The 23,198-nt window shown below is 40.6% G+C and overlaps 1 protein-coding gene across 1 annotated transcript; it reads right to left on the minus strand.

Moving 5' to 3' along the window:
- Window positions 1-2,887: 2,887 nt before the first annotated feature.
- On the minus strand, window positions 2,888-23,192 carry LOC5502904 (importin subunit alpha-3). Its single transcript, XM_048732321.1, has 21 exons — window positions 22,971-23,192; window positions 21,742-21,786; window positions 21,398-21,502; window positions 20,923-20,975; window positions 20,795-20,842; window positions 20,022-20,069; window positions 19,864-19,949; window positions 19,680-19,766; window positions 19,492-19,574; window positions 19,003-19,089; window positions 12,603-12,647; window positions 12,062-12,193; window positions 11,862-11,918; window positions 11,557-11,628; window positions 11,167-11,220; window positions 10,808-10,858; window positions 9,485-9,625; window positions 8,829-8,870; window positions 8,492-8,543; window positions 8,191-8,282; window positions 2,888-4,604 (listed from the first exon to the last, which is right to left on the minus strand). The coding sequence occupies exons 1-21, from the start codon at window positions 23,031-23,033 to the stop codon at window positions 4,506-4,508; spliced, it is 1,542 nt and encodes a 513-aa protein (XP_048588278.1). The 5' UTR covers window positions 23,034-23,192; the 3' UTR covers window positions 2,888-4,505.
- Window positions 23,193-23,198: the final 6 nt, after the last annotated feature.

Consider the following 23,198-nt stretch of genomic DNA (forward strand, 5'->3'; position numbering starts at 1 on the left):
TCCCTGTATTTAAGAGGCGTTGACCTGATGTTCTCTCTTTTGATCCACTTCTTAAAACGATAACCTATTGCGCCGCCCATCGAGTGCGTAGCTTCGATGTACTCTTGGTAGGCTGGGTGATCATCAGGGAGCCATTGAGGATCATGTCCTGTCTCGTCCGTAAACGCCCTGTCGATCGCGATGCTGTCTCTCTCCGATCGGTATAGCTTCCCCTCGTGCGTGACTATAACGCCCCCGCATAGCCGGATCCTCGTGCTTCTTGGGATCGCCCTGTTTGTAAAGCGAATGAGCACCTCTCGCACTTTCGCTCGTGATCGCACGTGGTTCAGTCGGAAGCTCCGCCCAGGCGTGGTTATTGTGGCAAGGGATAGTGACCCTCACCTTAGTCTTGTACTTTCCCGAGTCCCACATAACGTTGCCCAAGGGGTCCACGGCTACTAGCTTTATCTCGAGCTTCTTTTCCATCTCAAAGAGGTCTTCTTTGGTGAATTCCGTAGTAGCCAGCTTGTTGTCAAATCGCTCGAGGATCTTGTCTCGTGTCTTGGTTAGACCAAGTGAGCGTGAGGTACTGCGATTCCTCAAGAAGTCGGCAACATAGCTCACAACACAGTTAGCGAAGGCGTCACTCCCCTCTCGCTCAAACATTGGCCCAGGCTCCCAATTTTGCTCAGGTAAAGGGCGAAGCTCGTATCTCACGTAAACGAGGTACTCTCGCCCTTTCTCCCAAATACCCGCATCGATACCTTCCAGGGCGCCGACTGCGATTTGGTCTCCTCTTTTGATTAATGACCCACCGATCCTGTGCTCCGAGCGCCCTTCCTCCTCCGTGATTGGCGCCAATGGCTCTGCGGGGGCCTTACCAACGACCGTGAAGAGTCTGTAACGCTGGCCGGGGTCTACCATCTCGAGCACCAGTGGCAGCACTGCGTTTGCCCTCAGAGACTCTCGCTCGTGCGAGACCCACCACACCGAGCCATCGTCATTGATATCAGGCCCCCGCATAACTGGCTTTGGAGCAATGACTCCTGCTTCTGCAGGATCCCGTATCTCTTGGTAAACACCGGCGCTTATGTCTTGGCCCCGTAGAATGGCATCCACGCTTGGGAACCGAAGATGGGCGCCGCCGACGAAGAGAGAATAGTACCCCTCGGGATCTAAGCCCTCTGGGCCCCTTTGCTCCAGCAAAGGGTCGAACTCGCGCCGCGCTTTCGCCGGTACGAGCTGTTAAGCAGCTTGTGTTTGACATCCTCGTGGATGTCCTCGTCCAGGATGTTCTGGACCAGCCCTGCTAGTACGGCAGGCGCCTCTTTGTCATGCATGCTATTGAGAATCTCCTCTATGTAGGCGTCCATGTTTGGGTATGCCTTGTGTCACTCAGTCTCTAATTGCCCGTATCGCAGCCGGCGGGACGAGTGTTTGGGTATGCCTTGTGCCACCCAGTCTCTAATTGCCCGTATCGCGGGCTGCGGTGTCAGACAGGACGAGTGTTTGGGTATGCCTTGTGCTACCCAGTCTCTAATTGCCCGTATCGCAGCCAACGGGGCGAGTGTTTGGGTGTGCCTTGTGCCACCCAGTCTCTAACTGCCCGTGTCGCGGGCTGCGATGTAAGACAGTACGAGTGCGAACCGTTCCCGAGCGCGCCTCTCGGTGCCGCGCATCCTCTGCCCTACACGATTCGCTCCGCAGGGGCGACACAACCGCGACTCCGACTGCGTCCCTATGCCGCAGATCCTGCACGGCACGGGGAGGGGGCTGCCCTTACGGAGCCTTTGGAGGTGCACCTTGCAGTAGGTGTCCATGCATCTCTGGCCACACGTGTTTCCATGGCCGACGTTTAGCCACCCGCAGTGATCTTTTCCGCACTTCATCCTTCGAACGCTCGGTATACTACAGGACAGACGGGGGTCTAATTGCGAGGTTCCCACATTTTACCGCGCGAAGCACTGGGGGGGCCAGCCGCCCTGTTATCGCGCCGCCCGGCGCGCGCTAGGCGCTCCGGGGGGCGAGGAGGCGGGACACCAGGATAAGTCTGCTGCATGTAGTGGCGCGGAGGACCGAAGGGAGCGGAGGCCCCTAGACGGTATACCCCAGACGTTGGGTATGCCGCGCGAAGCGCTGGGGGCATACGAAGAACGGGCTGGGGGGCGCGGCGCGGCGCGGGTTATCCCCATTTCTATGAAAGCCCCCGCCCGACGTTGCCAATTTCTTTTCTATCCGGACCCCGCCCGACGTAGATTAACAATTGCCAATTGTTTATCAACCAGAACCCCGCCCGACGTAGATTAACAATTGCTAATTCCTTTTCTACGCGAAGGGGTCCCCGGTGTCTATGAAAAAACTTAGTCCCCCCCCCCCCATCTTGCTTACATCTATTCGTTGCGTCCTGATCAAAAGCTCTTGCTTGGACCTGTGACGAAACACGGACGACCCGGGAATGACCGCTAATGGAATAGTTAAAGTCAAAATGAAACAAGAACTCCAATAGCAGCGGCGTAGTTACGATTTCTAACAGGAGGGGGCCCAAAAGGCCTTTTCAAGGCATTGTCTATTTTGTTTTAGATGTCTCATACGTTTACTGCATTTTTGGGGTACCGGTCCTCCTGAATAGATAGCTCAAAAACCTCATGGGTGCTAAAAGCCGGAAATGTCGCGTGAGAACCTGCTCGACGTAAGCGCAGGGTTTTACGCATGTAGTCTAGACCCATACCTCCTCGACAAGTTTGGTTGATTTGGATGCCTAAGTTCTGTTTATGATCGATCCGGTTTTAAACTTCCCGTTCTTCTTGCGCTTACGTCGAGCCGGTTCTCACGCGACATAAGACTTTTACGCTTCGGTCTCAGCTTACGTCACCATTTCTCCCACAACAAACACCCAAAACAGGAGAAATCAACTATTAAAATTTATTTCTGTTATGCCATCTACACAGGCATTTACTAAAGGGTTATCCAATGTGTCAACTGATTACAACAAGGGCATTTCCATGTTCCAATAGCCCAGGGACGACCTATGCTTTAGACTATCCATACTTTATTGTAGCATTTTGGGAGTACTGTTTTCATTGTTGGTGGACAGGCCCCTGGGATTTCTTATTTTGAAAGCTCCATTTAAGGCAATGTTTGATCCAATACAAGAGCTTTCTTCTTACTACGTTATTGGCCCAATGTCATATTGCAGTTTCCACAACAGAGTAACAGATTACTTGCGCTTTTGAATGCCAAATAAAATATTTCTACTTCAAGCTAACAGCAATCATGTACTGTAAATCATTGACATTGTGAGCATCAAGGCGGCAAAAAGGTCGGCCTAATAGTCAAACACGAACGCGCACTATAAAAGCTGCCATTCGACTTCACCAAGTGTAGAGCTCTGTAGAGAGGAGCCAAAAGGTTGTGAAAGAACTAGTTCGCCAGCATTAGGAAATGGGGCGGGTATCACTTTTATGTAGCGCGTTCGTGTAAAATGGGTAATGGTTAAAGAAGGTAAACGTTTTGCAGTGAACCATTTTCACTTAAAGTCAGTAACACATCATAACTTTCATTTAATCTAAAAAAAAAGGTTCAAGATAAAGCCTCTAAGATTTTCATCTTTCGTTTACGGAAGACCAGGGCTTTATCACGGCAAGCACTATAATACAAGCGAAATGTGTTATTCCAGAAAACACTCTAGGCCATTCCATGGCGGCATCTAGGGTGCTCTGTAATGAGCTTTTCTCGGGCATGGGATTCCCAGATATATACAAAGCAAGGTTAAAAAGTATTAAAACTCAATCAAAGAAACATTAAAAAACTCTACATGACTTTTAAAGCAAACTTTCGGAATGACTAAAATATTTTCTGGAATTACACTTTTTCTGGTTTTGCAATAGCACGACCACACGTACTAATAATGGATAATATTAAAATAAACATGACATAAAAATGACTTTAGTAGCATTCTGTTAATTAATGTCTGACTTGTCCCAGTTCTCCCAAGTTGACACAGGGAGCCCACACTGGGTATGTCCATCTCTCGTTTGCTGTCATTATCGTTAGGCTGTCTCTTGCGTCAGTTCATAGTCTTTCGAAACTCAACGGCGGACTGGCGACTTTAAAAAATTTCTCTCAATTTAAAATTCTTCCAGTCGAAGACTTCCCCATTGTCCAACATTCCGGTAGAACACCCTTCGAGAACCCTTGCTTGCTACCATCAAGGGCCTGGGTACTAGAGTGATTTTTAACGCAGATATCCTGACGGGGGAAGAGCGCTTTCACTGTTGGTTTCTGGGATCTTATCCTCGCGATGAATTACGGTAGCCATAGGTCGGCGTCGTTGTTCTCTTTTGTTGTGTAGCGTCTTGGTCTGGTTGGAGGCGCGTTACATACTCATTTGTCGGCTGTGCGTTGCGTGATCTTGTCGAATCACGCACGCACGGTCACGCTCGCTCGCTCGCTCGTCGCGTTCTCACGGTACTCGCGCGCAGTTTTTCTCTCGCTCTGCTCTCACTCGCTCTCTCACTGGTGTGGGCTCATAGCTTGAAGCCGTCAGGAGGCGCTCCGTCTTTGGCGCTGAATTGGAACTGTCCGTCGACTTGCTGAGGTGCGATCTCTTCATCCACGTTATCGCCCTGGATTGAGGGACACAAGGATTAGAGGATGGGACACAAGGGTTAGAGGATGGCACACAAGGGTTAGAGGATGGGACACAAGGGTTAGAGGATGGGACACAAGGATTAGAGGATGGGACACAAGGGTTAGAGGATGGCACACAAGGGTTAGAGGATGGGACACAAGGATTAGAGGATGAGACACAAGGATTAGAGGATGGGACACAAGGGTTAGAGGATGGGACACAAGGGTTAAAGGATGGGACACAAGGGTTAGAGGATGGGACACAAGGGTTAGAGGATGGCACACAAGGGTTAGAGGATGGGACACAAGGATTAGAGGATGAGACACAAGGATTAGAGGATGGGACACAAGGGTTAGAGGATAGGACACAAGGGTTAAAGGATGGGACACAAGGGTTAGAGGATGGGACACAAGGATTAGAGGATGGGACACAAGGGTTAGAGGATGGCACACAAGGGTTAGAGGATGGGACACAAGGATTAGAGGATGGGACACAAGGATTAGAGGATGGGACACAAGGGTTAGAGGATGGGACACAAGGATTAGAGGATGGGACACAAGGATTAGAGGATGGGACACAATGATTAGAGGATGGCACACAAGGGTTAGAGGATGGGACACAAGGATTAGAGGATGGGACACAAGGGTTAGAGGATGGGACACAAGGATTAGAGGATGGGACACAAGGATTAGAGGATGGGACACAAGGGTTAGAGGATGGGACACAAGGGTTAGAGGATGGTACACAAGGGTTAGAGGATGGGACACAAGGGTTAGAGGATGGGACACAAGGATTAGAGGATGGGACACAAGGATTAGAGGATGGGACACAAGGGTTAGAGGATGGGACACAAGGGTTAGAGGATGGGACACAAGGATTAGAGGATGGGACATAAGGATTAGAGGATGGGACACAAGGATTAGAGGATGGGACACAAGGGTTAGAGGATGGGACACAAGGGTTAGAGGATGGGACACAAGGGTTAGAGGATGGGACACAAGGATTAGAGGATGGGACATAAGGATTAGAGGATGGGACACAAGGATTAGAGGATGGGACACAAGGGTTAGAGGATGGGACACAAGGGTTAGAGGATGGGACACAAGGATTAGAGGATGGGACACAAGGATTAGAGGATGGGACACAAGGGTTAGAGGATGGGACACAAGGGTTAGAGGATGGGACACAAGGATTAGAGGATGGGACATAAGGATTAGAGGATGGGACACAAGGATTAGAGGATGGGACACAAGGGTTAGAGGATGGGACACAAGGGTTAGAGGATGGGACACAAGGGTTAGAGGATGGGACATAAGGATTAGAGGATGGGACACAAGGATTAAAGGATGGGACACAAGGATTAGAGGATGGGACACAAGGGTTAGAGGATGGGACACAAGGGTTAGAGGATGGGACACAAGGGTTAGAGGATGGGACACAAGGATTAGAGGATGGGACATAAGGATTAGAGGATGGGACACAAGGATTAGAGGATGGGACACAAGGATTAGAGGATGGGACACAAGGGTTAGAGGATGGGACACAAGGATTAGAGGATGGGACACAAGGATTAGAGGATGGGACACAAGGGTTAGAGGATGGGACACAAGGGTTAGAGGATGGGACACAAGGATTAGAGGATGGGACATAAGGATTAGAGGATGGGACACAAGGATTAGAGGATGGGACACAAGGGTTAGAGGATGGGACACAAGGGTTAGAGGATGGGACACAAGGATTAGAGGATGGGACACAAGGATTAGAGGATGGGACACAAGGGTTAGAGGATGAGACACAAGGATTAGAGGATGGGACACAAGGGTTAGAGGATGGGACACAAGGATTAGAGGATGGGACACAAGGGTTAGAGGATGGGACACAAGGATTAGAGGATGGGACACAAGGATTAGAGGATGGGACACAAGGGTTAGAGGATGAGACACAAGGATTAGAGGATTGGACACAAGGGTTAGAGGATGGGACACAAGGGTTAGAGGATGGGACACAAGGGTTAGAGGATGGGACACAAGGATTAGAGGATGGGACATAAGGATTAGAGGATGGGACACAAGGATTAGAGGATGGGACACAAGGGTTATTTCAGAAGATACCTCGTACGAGATTCAGGGACTATTACACTGATGGAGAGGGCATGGGACACAAGGATTATTACAAAAGATACTTCGTATGAGATTCAGGGACTATTACACCAATGAAGAGAGCATTACACAAGGATTATTACAGAAGATACCTCGTATGAGATTCAGGGACTATTACACCAATGAAGAGAGCATTACACAAGGATTATTACAGAAGATACCTCATATGAGATTCAGGGACTATTGCACCAATGGAGAGAGCATGGAACACAAAGATTATTACAAAAGATACTTCGTATGAGATTCAGGGACTATTACACCAATGGAGAGGGCATGGGACACAAGGATTATTACAAAAGATACTTCGTATGAGATTCAGGGACTATTACACCGATGGGGGGAGGATGGGACACGAGGATTATTACAGAAGATACCTTGTATGAGATTCAGGGACTATTACACCAATGGAGAGGGCATGGGACAGAACGACTATTACAACAATGGACCAGACAGAACAGCACACCAAACGAGATACAGGGACTATAACACCAAAGTACTAAAGTAACATCTCACCCAACCAGATACTGGAACCAATGTACTGAAGTAACATCACACCAAACGAGATACAGGGACTATTAGACCAAAGTACTAAAGTAACATCACACCGAACCAGATACCGGAACCAATGTACTGAAGTAACATCACACCAAACCAGATACAGGGACTATTAGACCAAAGTACTAAAGTAACATCTCACCCAACCAGATACTGGAACCAATGTACTGAAGTAACATCACACCAAACGAGATACAGGGACTATTAGACCAAAGTACTAAAGTAACATCACACCGAACCAGATACCGGAACCAATGTACTGAAGTAACATCACACCAAACCAGATACAGGGACTATTAGACCAAAGTACTAAAGTAACATCACACCGAACCAGATACTGGAACCAATGTACTGAAGTAACATCACACCGAACCAGATACCGGAACCAAAGTACTAAAGTAACATCACACCGAACCAGATACCGGAACCAATGTACTGAAGTAACATCACACCGAACCAGATACCGGAACCAATGTACTGAAGTTACATCACACCGAACGAGATACAGGGACTGTAGTAGCAGTTTACCAAAGGAACACAATGATAAACGAGATATAGGGACTAGAATAAAGGTGCTAGGGAATGAGAACTCAGTCAAATTCGTTGTATTGTGATCATCAAGAATCTAACCCATATCTAATCTGGTAATCTGGGGATGGTGATTCAACCAAGCCGCCTTCAATTACCAATTCTGACTAAGAAATTTAATTGGTCTAAACACTTTTAGCTATTATAAATGTATTTTAGGTTCTTGATACAACAACTGTAAAATAGTTAGTATCCAAAAGCAATACAAACCAACCGAAGAAGCACAACGAACAAGGCACCACAAAAATAACACAAGGATTGTACAAGCAAAAATCGCACCTCTATAGAAAAGTATCTGTCGATCATCTCAAAGGCAAGTTTGTAGATCTCCTCATTTTGGTGATGCTGCAGCAATTCTATCTTATCCAGACCTGTGTAGAAAACAAACATCACCTGAATCAAGAGTTATCACTAGTTAGATTAGTTAGACCTTTTCAACCGACACAATGTCACTATTCTCAGATGTCCTTAAGACCATAAAGCCAGGTTATCAATAAATTTGATCATTCATCAGAATTGAAGCAGATTTTAGTTTGCCAATTTTGAGTCTGATCACAAAGATGCACAATTATATGCTCACCTCCGGCTTCTTCAATAGCAGTTGCGATGACTGTGGCTTTATCTCCTGCCATCTGTGACAATTGAACAGCATGCGAATCATCAGCACAACAATAGTAGGTATGGGAATGATTGGCACTCTTTTAGAGAAAGCAAGGCATGGTACCTAGTTCTGGGGCTCTCATCACAAAATTATAAGGTCAGAAATATAAATATTTAATCGTTTTGGATACTTCTTTGTCTTCCCAAAAGCATGGGCCAAAAGGTGGATCCAGGGGAAAGCAACGCCGCTTCTTCAGGCTTAATTATACATTCCAATATTTGAAAGCTGTCCTAGTAAGGTGAAAACACTAGCTTACCTTCAAGATATTGTTTAATCCATCAAGAACTATCTGGACAACCTGAAACAGACACATTATCAATCAGAGACATAAAAAGAGGTGACAAAAGAGATTCCCAGTCAGTACAGTGGAACATGGATTTTACGATACATGGACTTAACGATACTGGATTATACGATAACCTCGATTTTACGATGGCCTCCCTTTCTCCCGGTGGAAATACAGTGAAATGTATAAGAAATTACCTCGATCGTACGATATTGGATACAACGATATTCTTGATTTTACGATACAAATCTGTTCTCCCAAGCGTAAGTTTAACCTCGATACAACGATATCACTGAGTCTGTCAATCAGAAAAACTAGAGACACACGTACAGTACAGTTAATCGTTTTTTTTACTTGATAGATCTTACTGAATGCAGATTTACAGTCTTACAGATAGTAACTGTACAGTCTTACACAGAGTAGAGTTACATATTATTTTGTAAAAGTTGATAATTAACCCGACCTGGCTACAACGATATTTTCAATGGATTTTTCTTGATATCGTAAAATCAAGGACCTCTTTGCAACTTATCCTCGATTTAACGATACATTTTCTTTCTCCCCAGGCATATCGTAAAATCTAGGCTCCACTGTACTTGTTTTAGCAGACATGACAATTATCTTACTTGTGTGTCTCTGACATCCAACAGTTTGCATAGGTGTTCTACAGCATTGCAGTGGACCAGCACAGCCACCTGCTCCCTTCGGCCACTGACGGTCATGTTACTAATGGCCCAAGCTGCTTCCTTTTGTGTTTGGAACTCACCCTATGTTCAACAACAAGAAGTAGGGAAATATGAATGTTTGGCTTCTATGAATCAATACCTTGTCATCTTGTGTGAAAGATGAAGAAAAGCCCCACTCTAACACATCTGCTAGTGGCTTAGATTGGTTAATTCAAAACAGAAAAAAACAGTATGAATCCAGGCTGCAAGAGAGTGATATTCTTGATGCAATAGAATTTGGGATGGCCAGCAACCTACCGTCTCAAGGGTGTGTATGACTAGAGGAACAAGGCCAGCAATCTACCGTCTCAAGGGTGTGTATGATTACAGGAACAAGGCCAGCAACCTACCGTCTCAAGGGTCTGTATGATTACAGGAACAAGGCCAGCAACCTACCGTCTCAAGGGTCTGTATGATTACAGGAACAAGGCCAGCAACCTACCGTCTCAAGGGTCTGTATGATTAGAGAAATAAGGCCAGCAACCTACCGTCTCAAGGGTCTGTATGATTAGAGGAATAAGGCCAGCAACCTACCGTCTCAAGGGTCTGTATGATTAGAGGAATAAGGCCAGCAACCTACCGTCTCAAGGGTCTGTATGATTAGAGGAATAAGGCCAGCAACCTACCGTCTCAAGGGTCTGTATGATTACAGGAACAATGCCAGCAACCTACCGTCTCAAGGGTCTGTATGATTACAGGAACAAGGCCAGCAACCTACCGTCTCAAGGGTCTGTATGATTAGAGGAATAAGGCCAGCAACCTACCGTCTCAAGGGTCTGTATGATTACAGGAACAAGGCCAGCAACCTACCGTCTCAAGGGTCTGTATGATTAGAGGAATAAGGCCAGCAACCTACCGTCTCTAGGGTCTGTATGATTAGAGGAATAAGGCCAGCAACCTACCGTCTCAAGGGTCTGTACGATTAGAGGAATAAGGCCAGCAACCTACCGTCTCAAGGGTCTGTATGACTAGAGGAATAAGGCCAGCAACCTACCGTCTCAAGGGTCTGTATGATTAGAGGAACAAGGCCAGCAACCTACCGTCTCAAGGGTCTGTATGATTAGAGGAATAAGGCCAGCAACCTACCGTCTCAAGGGTCTGTATGATTAGAGGAATAAGGCCAGCAACCTACCGTCTCTAGGGTCTGTATGACTAGAGGAACAAGGCCAGCAACCTACCGTCTCAAGGGTCTGTATGATTAGAGGAATAAGGCCAGCAACCTACCGTCTCAAGGGTCTGTATGATTAGAGGAATAAGGCCAGCATCAATTACTTCCTGTAACAGTCAAATAAACTGCATTAGGGAATGGTCAAAAACATACTTGCTTACTGTGATTAAATCAATTAATCATCACATCACAATAAAAATTGTTAGGCTTTGGCTCAGAGCCCCTACTAATAAAAAAGCACATTTTCTTTCTAAAAAACTTAAAGACAACAGAGGCCAGATAAAAATATGACAAGCACTTCTATCAGTTCAACATCAAAAGATCCCCTAACCCCTAAAATCCCTTGCGCGTGAGGAAATTCTAGAAGTAAAGACTTAAAAAAGTAAATAAAAGCATTTTTGCATTCTTAACACACCTGGACTTGGGACTGGTTCCCTGCGGTGATGTTTGACAGGAACCACACAGCCTCCTGAACAACAGACACAAAGTATTGATGGAGGACATCTACTCAGGGAGGACACAAAGTATTGATGGAGGACATCTACTCAGGGAGGACACAAAGTATTGATGGAGGACATCTACTCAGGGAGGACACAAAGTATTGATGTAGGACATCTACTCAGGGAGGACACAAAGTATTGATGTAGGACATCTACTCAGGGAGGACACAAAGTATTGATGTAGGACATCTACTCAGGGAGGACACAAGGTATTGATGTAGGACATCTACTCTTTATAAGTTTTACACAACAATGGCATGCATTTGGATTTTATAGGACAAACACAGATTTTAAAATAAATAGACCTTTTTGATTTTCTCCTTGTGGTGGGTGAGGAGGCCGGTGAAATGACTTAGAGCTCCATGGTTCAGCACAACCTGGGACAGGACACATTGTCAGCAAAGAGAACTAGCACAACCTGGGACAGTGACCACTTGAGCTTTGGCTGCTTGTTTAAACCTGAGTCACTGAGATCTAGCTTTTGCATGGGTGATAAAGCCACAAATTTTGAAGACTACTCTATGGCACTTTTGTTTACATGCTTCCGAAGGCTATAGAATGCTTTCATATAACATGCCAGAAAAGAGTGAGGGGTGGAGACGTAACAAACCTGGGTCTGCTCATCTGTTCCTGTGACGATATTACCAACAGCTCTCAGGGCAGCAGTCTAAAACACACAGAAACAATATCAGAATAGAATAGAAGTGGAACCTCAATAAAGTGATACTCAACATAAATATTATCACTAGGTCTTCTCACTCTCTTTGTACTGGCTATCAAATATCGTTGTTCGCCCACTTGGGTACCAACCTGTAGTTTGATTTCCTGGTGGCTCAGTAGAGGGACAAGGTACTGGACGACTCCAGACTCGATAACTAGCTGGATCTGATGACTACCCCCATCCGTCAAGTAGGACAGGGCCCAGACTGTGTCGACTAGGATCTGAATCATCGACAATTTATTAGTAAAACTTTCACTTTAAAGTTCTGTTTATTCTTGACAGCTACTGCTGCTGCTTGCTAGCTTGCATCGACCATAAGGATGAATACTTTGCAGCCATTTACTAATCAGAGGCCACAAAGTGTCTAATGGAAGTTAAATTGGAAGTCTAACATTTAATAAGAATTCAAACACACTACTTACAAAAAGATATGAGGAAAAAAACTATGGCATGGGAAAAATCATCTGTGCAAAACATTTCTTTGCAAATATATAATTAAAAAAGGGGTAAGATTAACAACCTTATGTGCCACATGGTTAATTTATTTAAAAAATTATGCAAAATGACAACTGGAATACTAATATTCAACAGTCAAATGAACAACAGCAAAAACTCTCTGAATTAACTCACATCAAGATCTTGGTGGTGAATAAGGAGAGCTAGAGCAGGGAGAACCTGAAACAACAATAGCAAGGGCTTATCATTAATGTGCATGGTATAAGATGTGTATATAGCAAGCACATTACTACAATAGCAATGGCTTATCATTAATATGTTTGTTACAAGACATGTATATGGCAAGCACATTACAACAATATCAAAGGCTTATCATTAATATGTTTGTTACAAGACATGTATATAGCAAGCACATTACAACAATAGCAAGGGCTTATCATTAATATGTTTGTTACAAGACATGTATATAGCAAGCACATTACTACAATAGCAAGGGCTTATCATTAATATGTTTGTTACAAGACATATATAGCAAGCACATTACAACAATAGCAAGGGCTTATCATTAATATGTTTGTTACAAGACATGTATATAGCAAGCACATTACAACAATAGCAAGGGCTTATCATTAATGTGCATGGTACAAGACATGTATATAGCAAGCACATTACTACAATAGCAAGGGCTTATCATTAATATGTTTGTTACAAGACATGTATATAACAAGCACATTACAACAATAGCAATGGCTTATCATTAATATGTTTGTTACAAGACATGTATATAGCAAGCACATTACAACAATAGCAAGGGCTTATCATTAATGTGCATGGTACAAGACATGTATATAGCAAGCACATTACAACAATAGCAAGGGCTTATCATTAATATGTTTGTTACAAGACATGTATATAGCAAGCACATTACTACAATAGCAAGGGCTTATCATTAATATGTTTGTTACAAGACATGTATATAGCAAGCACATCACAACAATAGCAATGGCTTATCATTAATATGTTTGTTACAAGACATGTATATAGCAAGCACATTACAACAATAGCAATGGCTTATCATTAATATGTTTGTTACAAGACATGTATATAGCAAGCACATTACAACAATAGCAAGGGCTTATCATTAATGTGCATGGTACAAGACATGTATATAGCAAGCACATTACAACAATAGCAAGGGCTTATCATTAATATGTTTGTTACAAGACATGTATATAGCAAGCACATTACAACAATAGCAAGGGCTTATCATTAATGTGCATGGTACAAGACATGTATATAGCAAGCATATTACAACAATAGCAAGGGCTTATCATTAATATGTTTGTTACAAGACATGTATATAGCAAGCACATTACAACAATAGCAAGGGCTTATCATTAATGTGCATGGTACAAGACATGTATATAGCAAGCACATTACTACAATAGCAAGGGCTTATCATTAATATGTTTGTTACAAGAAGGCTTATCATTAATATGTTTGTTACAAGACATGTATATAGCAAGCACATTACAACAATAGCAAGGGCTTATCATTAATGTGCATGGTACAAGACATGTATATAGCAAGCATATTACAACAATAGCAAGGGCTTATCATTAATATGTTTGTTACAAGACATGTATATAGCAAGCACATTACAACAATAGCAAGGGCTTATCATTAATGTGCATGGTACAAGACATGTATATAGCAAGCACATTACTACAATAGCAAGGGCTTATCATTAATATGTTTGTTACAAGACATATATAGCAAGCACATTACAACAATAGCAATGGCTTATCATTAATATGTTTGTTACAAGACATGTATATAGCAAGCACATTACAACAATAGCAAGGGCTTATCATTAATGTGCATGGTACAAGACATGTATATAGCAAGCACATTACTACAATAGCAAGGGCTTATCATTAATATGTTTGTTACAAGACATGTATATAGCAAGCACTTTACAACAATAGCAAGGGCTTATCATTAATGTGCATGGTACAAGACATGTATATAGCAAGCACATTACTACAATAGCAAGGGCTTATCATTAATATGTTTGTTACAAGACATATATAGCAAGCACATTACAACAATAGCAATGGCTTATCATTAATATGTTTGTTACAAGACATGTATATAGCAAGCACATTACTACAATAGCAAGGGCTTATCATTAATATGTTTGTTACAAGACATGTATATAGCAAGCACATTACAACAATAGCAAGGGCTTATCATTAATGTGCATGGTACAAGACATGTATATAGCAAGCACATTACAACAATAGCAAGGGCTTATCATTAATGTGCATGGTACAAGACATGTATATAGCAAGCACATTACTACAATAGCAAGGGCTTATCATTAATATGTTTGTTACAAGACATATATAGCAAGCACATTACTACAATAGCAAGGGCTTATCATTAATATGTTTGTTACAAGACATGTATATAGCAAGCACATTACAACAATAGCAATGGCTTATCATTAATATGTTTGTTACAAGACATGTATATAGCAAGCACATTACAACAATAGCAAGGGCTTATCATTAATGTGCATGGTACAAGACATGTATATAGCAAGCACATTACAACAATAGCAAGGGCTTATCATTAATATGTTTGTTACAAGACATGTATATAGCAAGCACATTACAACAATAGCAAGGGCTTATCATTAATGTGCATGGTACAAGACATGTATATAGCAAGCACATCACAACAATAGCAATGGCTTATCATTAATATGTTTGTTACAAGACATGTATATAGCAAGCACATTACAACAATAGCAATGGCTTATCATTAATATGTTTGTTACAAGACATGTATATAGCAAGCACATTACAACAATAGCAATGGCTTATCATTAATATGTTTGTTACAAGACATGTATATAGCAAGCACATTACAACAATAGCAAGGGCTTATCATTAATGTGCATGGTACAAGACATGTATATAGCAAGCACATTACAACAATAGCAAGGGCTTATCATTAATATGTTTGTTACAAGACATGTATATAGCAAGCACATTACTACAATAGCAAGGGCTTATCATTAATATGTTTGTTACAAGACATGTATATAGCAAGCACATCACAACAATAGCAATGGCTTATCATTAATATGTTTGTTACAAGACATGTATATAGCAAGCACATTACAACAATAGCAAGGGCTTATCATTAATATGTTTGTTACAAGACATGTATATAGCAAGCACATTACAACAATAGCAAGGGCTTATCATTAATGTGCATGGTACAAGACATGTATATAGCAAGCACATTACAACAATAGCAAGGGCTTATCATTAATATGTTTGTTACAAGACATGTATATAGCAAGCACATTACAACAATAGCAAGGGCTTATCATTAATGTGCATGGTACAAGACATGTATATAGCAAGCACATTACAACAATAGCAAGGGCTTATCATTAATATGTTTGTTACAAGACATGTATATAGCAAGCACATTACAACAATAGCAAGGGCTTATCATTAATGTGCATGGTACAAGACATGTATATAGCAAGCACATTACTACAATAGCAATGGCTTATCATTAATATGTTTGTTACAAGACATGTATATGGCAAGCACATTACAACAATATCAAGGGCTTATCATTAATATGTTTGTTACAAGACATGTATATAGCAAGCACATTACAACAATAGCAAGGGCTTATCATTAATATGTTTGTTACAAGACATGTATATAGCAAGCACATTACAACAATAGCAAGGGCTTATCATTAATGTGCATGGTACAAGACATGTATATAGCAAGCACATTACTACAATAGCAAGGGCTTATCATTAATATGTTTGTTACAAGACATATATAGCAAGCACATTACAACAATAGCAAGGGCTTATCATTAATATGTTTGTTACAAGACATGTATATAGCAAGCACATTACAACAATAGCAAGGGCTTATCATTAATGTGCATGGTACAAGACATGTATATAGCAAGCACATTACTACAATAGCAAGGGCTTATCATTAATATGTTTGTTACAAGACATGTATATAGCAAGCACATTACAACAATAGCAATGGCTTATCATTAATATGTTTGTTACAAGACATGTATATAGCAAGCACATTACAACAATAGCAAGGGCTTATCATTAATGTGCATGGTACAAGACATGTATATAGCAAGCACATTACTACAATAGCAATGGCTTATCATTAATATGTTTGTTACAAGACATGTATATAGCAAGCACATTACAACAATAGCAATGGCTTATCATTAATATGTTTGTTACAAGACATGTATATAGCAAGCACATTACAACAATAGCAATGGCTTGTCATTAATGTGCATGGTACAAGACATGTATATAGCAAGCACATTACAACAATAGCAATGGCTTATCATTAATATGTTTGTTACAAGACATGTATATAGCAAGCACATTACAACAATAGCAAGGGCTTATCATTAATGTGCATGGTACAAGACATGTATATAGCAAGCACATTACAACAATAGCAAGGGCTTATCATTAATATGTTTGTTACAAGACATGTATATAGCAAGCACATTACTACAATAGCAAGGGCTTATCATTAATATGTTTGTTACAAGACATGTATATAGCAAGCACATTACAACAATAGCAAGGGCTTATCATTAATGTGCATGGTATAAGATGTGTATATAGCAAGCACATTACAACAATAGCAAGGGCTTATCATTAATATGTTTGTTACAAGACATGTATATAGCAAGCACATTACAACAATAGCAAGGGCTTATCATTAATGTGCATGGTACAAGACATGTATATAGCAAGCACATTACTACAATAGCAATGGCTTATCATTAATATGTTTGTTACAAGACATGTATATAGCAAGCACATTACAACAATAGCAATGGCTTATCATTAATATGTTTGTTACAAGACATGTATATAGCAAGCACATTACAACAATAGCAATGGCTTGTCATTAATGTGCATGGTACAAGACATGTATATAGCAAGCACATTACAACAATAGCAAGGGCTTATCATTAATATGTTTGTTACAAGACATGTATATGGCAAGCACATTACAACAATAGCAAGGGCTTATCATTAATATGTTTGTTACAAGACATGTATATGGCAAGCACATTACAACAATAGCAAGGGCTTATCATTAATATGTTTGTTACAAGACATATATAGCAAGCACATTACAACAATAGCAATGGCTTATCATTAATATGTTTGTTACAAGACATGTATATAGCAAGCACATTACAACAATAGCAATGGCTTATCATTAATATGTTTGTTACAAGACATGTATATAGCAAGCACATTACAACAATAGCAATGGCTTATCATTAATATGTTTGTTACAAGACATGTATATAGCAAGCACATTACAACAATAGCAAGGGCTTATCATTAATGTGCATGGTACAAGACATGTATATAGCAAGCACATTACAACAATAGCAAGGGCTTATCATTAATATGTTTGTTACAAGACATGTATATAGCAAGCACATTACTACAATAGCAAGGGCTTATCATTAATATGTTTGTTACAAGACATGTATATAGCAAGCACATCACAACAATAGCAATGGCTTATCATTAATATGTTTGTTACAAGACATGTATATAGCAAGCACATTACAACAATAGCAATGGCTTATCATTAATGTTTGTTACAAGACATGTATATAGCAAGCACATTACAACAATAGCAAGGGCTTATCATTAATATGTTTGTTACAAGACATGTATATAGCAAGCACATCACAACAATAGCAATGGCTTATCATTAATATGTTTGTTACAAGACATGTATATAGCAAGCACATTACAACAATAGCAAGGGCTTAGCATTAATGTTTGTTACAAGACATGTATATAGCAAGCACATTACAACAATAGCAATGGCTTATCATTAATATGTTTGTTACAAGACATGTATATAGCAAGCACATTACAACAATAGCAAGGGCTTATCATTAATGTGCATGGTACAAGACATGTATATAGCAAGCACATTACTACAATAGCAATGGCTTATCATTAATATGTTTGTTACAAGACATGTATATGGCAAGCACATTACAACAATATCAAGGGCTTATCATTAATATGTTTGTTACAAGACATGTATATAGCAAGCACATTACAACAATAGCAAGGGCTTATCATTAATATGTTTGTTACAAGACATGTATATAGCAAGCACATTACAACAATAGCAATGGCTTATCATTAATTTGTTTGTTACAAGACATGTATATAGCAAGCACATTACAACAATAGCAAGGGCTTATCATTAATATGTTTGTTACAAGACATGTATATAGCAAGCACATTACAACAATAGCAAGGGGTTATGATTAATGTTTGTTACAAGACGTGTTTATAGCAAGTACATAACAACAATAGCACAGGCTTTAAATAATATGTATGGGTATAAGATGTGTATATAGCAAGCACATTACAACAATAGCAAGGGCTTATCATTAATATGTTCTTGATGTCAGTGGCTGGTAGGTGGTACCTCACCTCTCTGATGGTGTCAATGGGGGGTGGGGGCTCCTTGTTACGGCACAAGTTGACGAGTACCCAAGTGACATTCCTCAAGAAGGTTATCTATAGTTATAACAAAAAACAACAACAATTACACATTACTTCAACAATATTTTCTAGTGAAAAGGGATTTATTTAGCCTAAAAACATTCTATAAACAATTCAAAACTTCCTGTTATTTTACTAAAAAATGTGATGTCAATAGCTGTATTGTAAGCAAGCTATGATTACTTCTAAATCTTGTGTTCTCTACCATCTATGGAGATGTTTGAGAAAATGTAATCAAAGGATTATCGTTTAGGGAGTAAAAGCACTCAGACTCACACAGAACAGTTTAAGACCTCTCACAAGTATTTTGTCTGCCAGACGATGCAAAACATCAATTATGATAACAAGAGATGATAATCCCTTTAAGTAACACTTTAAAAAATTAGCCCTAAACCTATGAGATGGATTTAAACTCACAGGAACACCAGGGTTGACAAACTTCAGAAGGGGCTTCACTACACCATAGCCAATGACGAAATCTCTTAGAACCGGCCCATCACCTTAAAAAATCACGACAAGATAGAAATCAATTGAAAAAGAAGAGCATACCATGAACCAGAAGGTAGAAGGGCAAAATGGTTCAGCACATAAACAAGAGAGCTTACCAACAATGTTGCCTAGCGCCCAGACTGCCTGCTCACAAACATGCTGTCTCGGAGAGTTCAGAAGTTTTAGGAAAAATGGCACAGCACCTGGTAAAAAGATGAAAATGATAATGAATACTTCTGTATCTGAAATATAAAAAACAAACCTAATGCAGATTTCTATATTATTGCACATTATTCTCACCTGCATTTACAACAGCCTGAGTTTGCTCTGAAGTCCCAGATGCAATGTTTGTTAATGCCCATGCTGCTTCAAATTGAAGTGAATGACTGGATGGAAATATAGCACATTAGCATAGGCAATTGTGTATCTGCCTGTATAAAAATGTTATTCCGACTTACTTATCTTCTCTCTGAAGGCACTGTACTAAAATTGGTAGAATTCCAGACCTGCAGAAAGAGATCGTTTGCCTTATGGAATAGGAAGTGCATTGTGGTAACTGGAATAAATCTACACAGAGTTTGATCTTGAATACCTCTCTTATAATAGTTGTTTACTGATGTTTTAAGCATTATCCCTTTTGAGTCTTTTGCCCTGGCATAGGGCTAATGCTCATGTTGTTTAAAAAGATTACCCTTTCACCAACACAGGCCTCTGAAAGGACCAATACCTTTCCAGACCATACCACCAAGAAATCACATTTAACAGAAATATGTATATATGCAGTACACATTTGATAGGAAAGAATCAATTTCAGACATTTTGAATCGTGAATTGAACCATGGAACTCAGTTATCGTCTCCGAATGATGAGCGAACAAAGTGTGGAGCCAGGCCTCCTATTATATAACAAAGTGATTGTAATTCTCTACGCATGTGTTACTTCATACAATATCCCTTCCCTCTTGGTGAAAATATGATATCAAGTATACCTGTTTTTTTTTTTAAAGGAAATCCCCAAAATTGTCTGTGGAACAAGCTAATTGACGTGAGTTCTACCAGTGATGAAAGGGTACAGGTAAGGTACAGGTAGGGTACAGGTAGGGTACAGGTAGGGTACTGGTAGGGTACAGGTAGGGTAGAGGTAGGGTACAGGTAGGGTACAGGTAGGGTACAGGTAGGGTACAGGTAGGGTACAGGTAGGGTACAGGTAGGGCTCTAGTCATTCTACTTACTTGATCAAGTCATCTATTGGAGGGTTCTTATCCTTAGAGAGAAGTTTTCTGCAAGAGACAGTTCACACATTTTGTCCTCAAAATATTTGTGAGCATAAACAATCAATCTAGTTTTTTTGGCATCATACCTAGCGGCCTGGACAGCACCAAGTTGGACTGATGGGTCATCACTTCCTGCTTCCTGGAAATTGGAAAGTTTTGATACTACTGAGTTTTGGATTAAAAGGCTTACTGTGATACCCAGCACTACTTTGATTCAAGCAGCATCTGTAAAAACAATTGGTCTTTGACAGCATGTGCAGGCTAACATGGGAAGAAGCAAGATATAATTGAAACAAATTCTAAGTAGTATCTACAACAGCTGTTTCCTACATGACCATAACTTGCTTTTTTCTATCAATTCAATGCCACTTTGTTAAGATGTTATGCACTAGAAGTAATTAATTGAGATCGTCTCAAACATGCACTTAAGTGGCCTCAGCTAATAAATGGAAACATTTTGACACTTTTACCCGCAAATGGAACCATCTAGTCTCTCACTTTGGGGCCTGGTACCACGTAAAAATATATATGATGGTCACGAACATAAAACAGATTTTTTACCATCACAATAGCATTCAAGTCTTTTCGCTGGAACTTCTCATCCTTCTCATCGGGTAGGTCAAGAGGCACATTTCTTCTTTTCTGCATACAGTCTTCCCTCTTCGCCTAAATAACATACAGATAAGAAACAACTACAAGAAAAACCTTACGAGCAATTTGTTAACAGCCTCTTTAGAATACTCTAACTGGGAAGTGCCTATGCAGCTCTGGCTGGAAATGGCCGATTTGCTGGCTGCATTGCGGTCAAAATAAAAGCAATCTATTTTAGTCAGATCAATTTTTAGCCAGCCAGTAGACTCTAAGGGACATTCCTACTTTAAGTGTACAAATCATAAGAGCCTTACTTTTCGGAGTTCCACTGTGACTTCATTGCGCCTTTGTCTAAGGGCCTGTTTCAAAAAGGTATATATTCAATATTAATAATAGCAAATATTAATATATTTTATGATACCTTTTTTCTCTAAATGTAGGTAACTAATATAAGGATCAGTCAAGAAAACTACCCCATGGTCGTGTATAGCAACAATGAAAAGATTGGCAAAACAGAAAAAAAGTATTGGAAATCCCATAACCTAACAAATATTAAAGAACAAAAATGCCAATCCAAACATAGAATATCTTGCATACAACAGATAATAAATAACCGACAAGCAATGCAGTTCCAAACTAGTCCAATCTACCATGCTTGTTTCCTCCCTTTCCCCAATAAAAATAATAATAATAAAAATACTAACCAGAATTAAAACATAGAAAAGGAGCATGGAACAAATAAAAAGAAGTAACGATGTTTCATTTTATACAAATATTAATCGGAAACAGCAAATTAATAAATATATATCTACATGTGGAAGTGGCATCATAAACAGAAACAATGCCTTTGAAAAAAACAACAACAACAATTTATTCTAATTTAGCTCGAATGAGGATCATTCTCAACATGCAAAAATGACTGCATGTGATCTGGTTAATGCTATATAGACGCATCACCTTTTATTGACCTTACTTTACAGTAAAATTAATTAAAGATCGAGAAGTTAGAGTATCGCTGTAAACATTACCATTAACTGAAACACTTATTGGGCTGAGAAATTTGTCGAGAGATTCGACTCCTAGTTCTCGCATCGCGCCATTCTTGACAAATCCCCTTTAAAATGTCACGGCATTTGTTGTCTTTTTGCCAATATTTTGCGAAGCTTTGCTGTTTTAACTAAGGAAAAACTTTCAACCACAAAAAGACGCTGAAATGAGAAGTTTGTTGATGGCACTGATAGATTTTACGTTCGGTTTTGACTACGACGAGAAAAGGCCAACTATTTCCTGTAGCAAGGTTAAATCGAGCTTCTATAATCTACAACATGGCCGAAAGACCGAAAACCTTAGCACTTAACACACTTTTAGAGGAAGGAATGAGAGTATTTTACGGTGTTTGTCTAAAAATATGGTTAGACTAAGGGATATCTTCGAGATAAAACTCATTGCACATGATTTGTGACGAGTATCGAAAAAAGCATGCAGACTTTTCAAATCCACCCGCCATTTGCTCGGAAAAACTCCCGCTAAACTCTTCACCTACCGTCACGTCTTTGTCTTTATTCTTGTAGTACCTCAGCCGTGATTCAGGTGTCCTCATAGACATTGTCTTGGACCGAATTTAATAAGAAATCTGAATGAATAAAATGTAAAATTCCACCCGGCTAAAAATCTGACGATACGTTCACCTCCAAAAGCTAGCTCTCGCGCCGGTTGTACAAGGCATGCGCTTTTTGGGAAACCGCTGCTCAAGGCTCAATCGAATGCGTCA

This window comes from Nematostella vectensis, chromosome 9 (assembly GCF_932526225.1).
Source record: "Nematostella vectensis chromosome 9, jaNemVect1.1, whole genome shotgun sequence".
NCBI lineage: Eukaryota > Metazoa > Cnidaria > Anthozoa > Actiniaria > Edwardsiidae > Nematostella > Nematostella vectensis.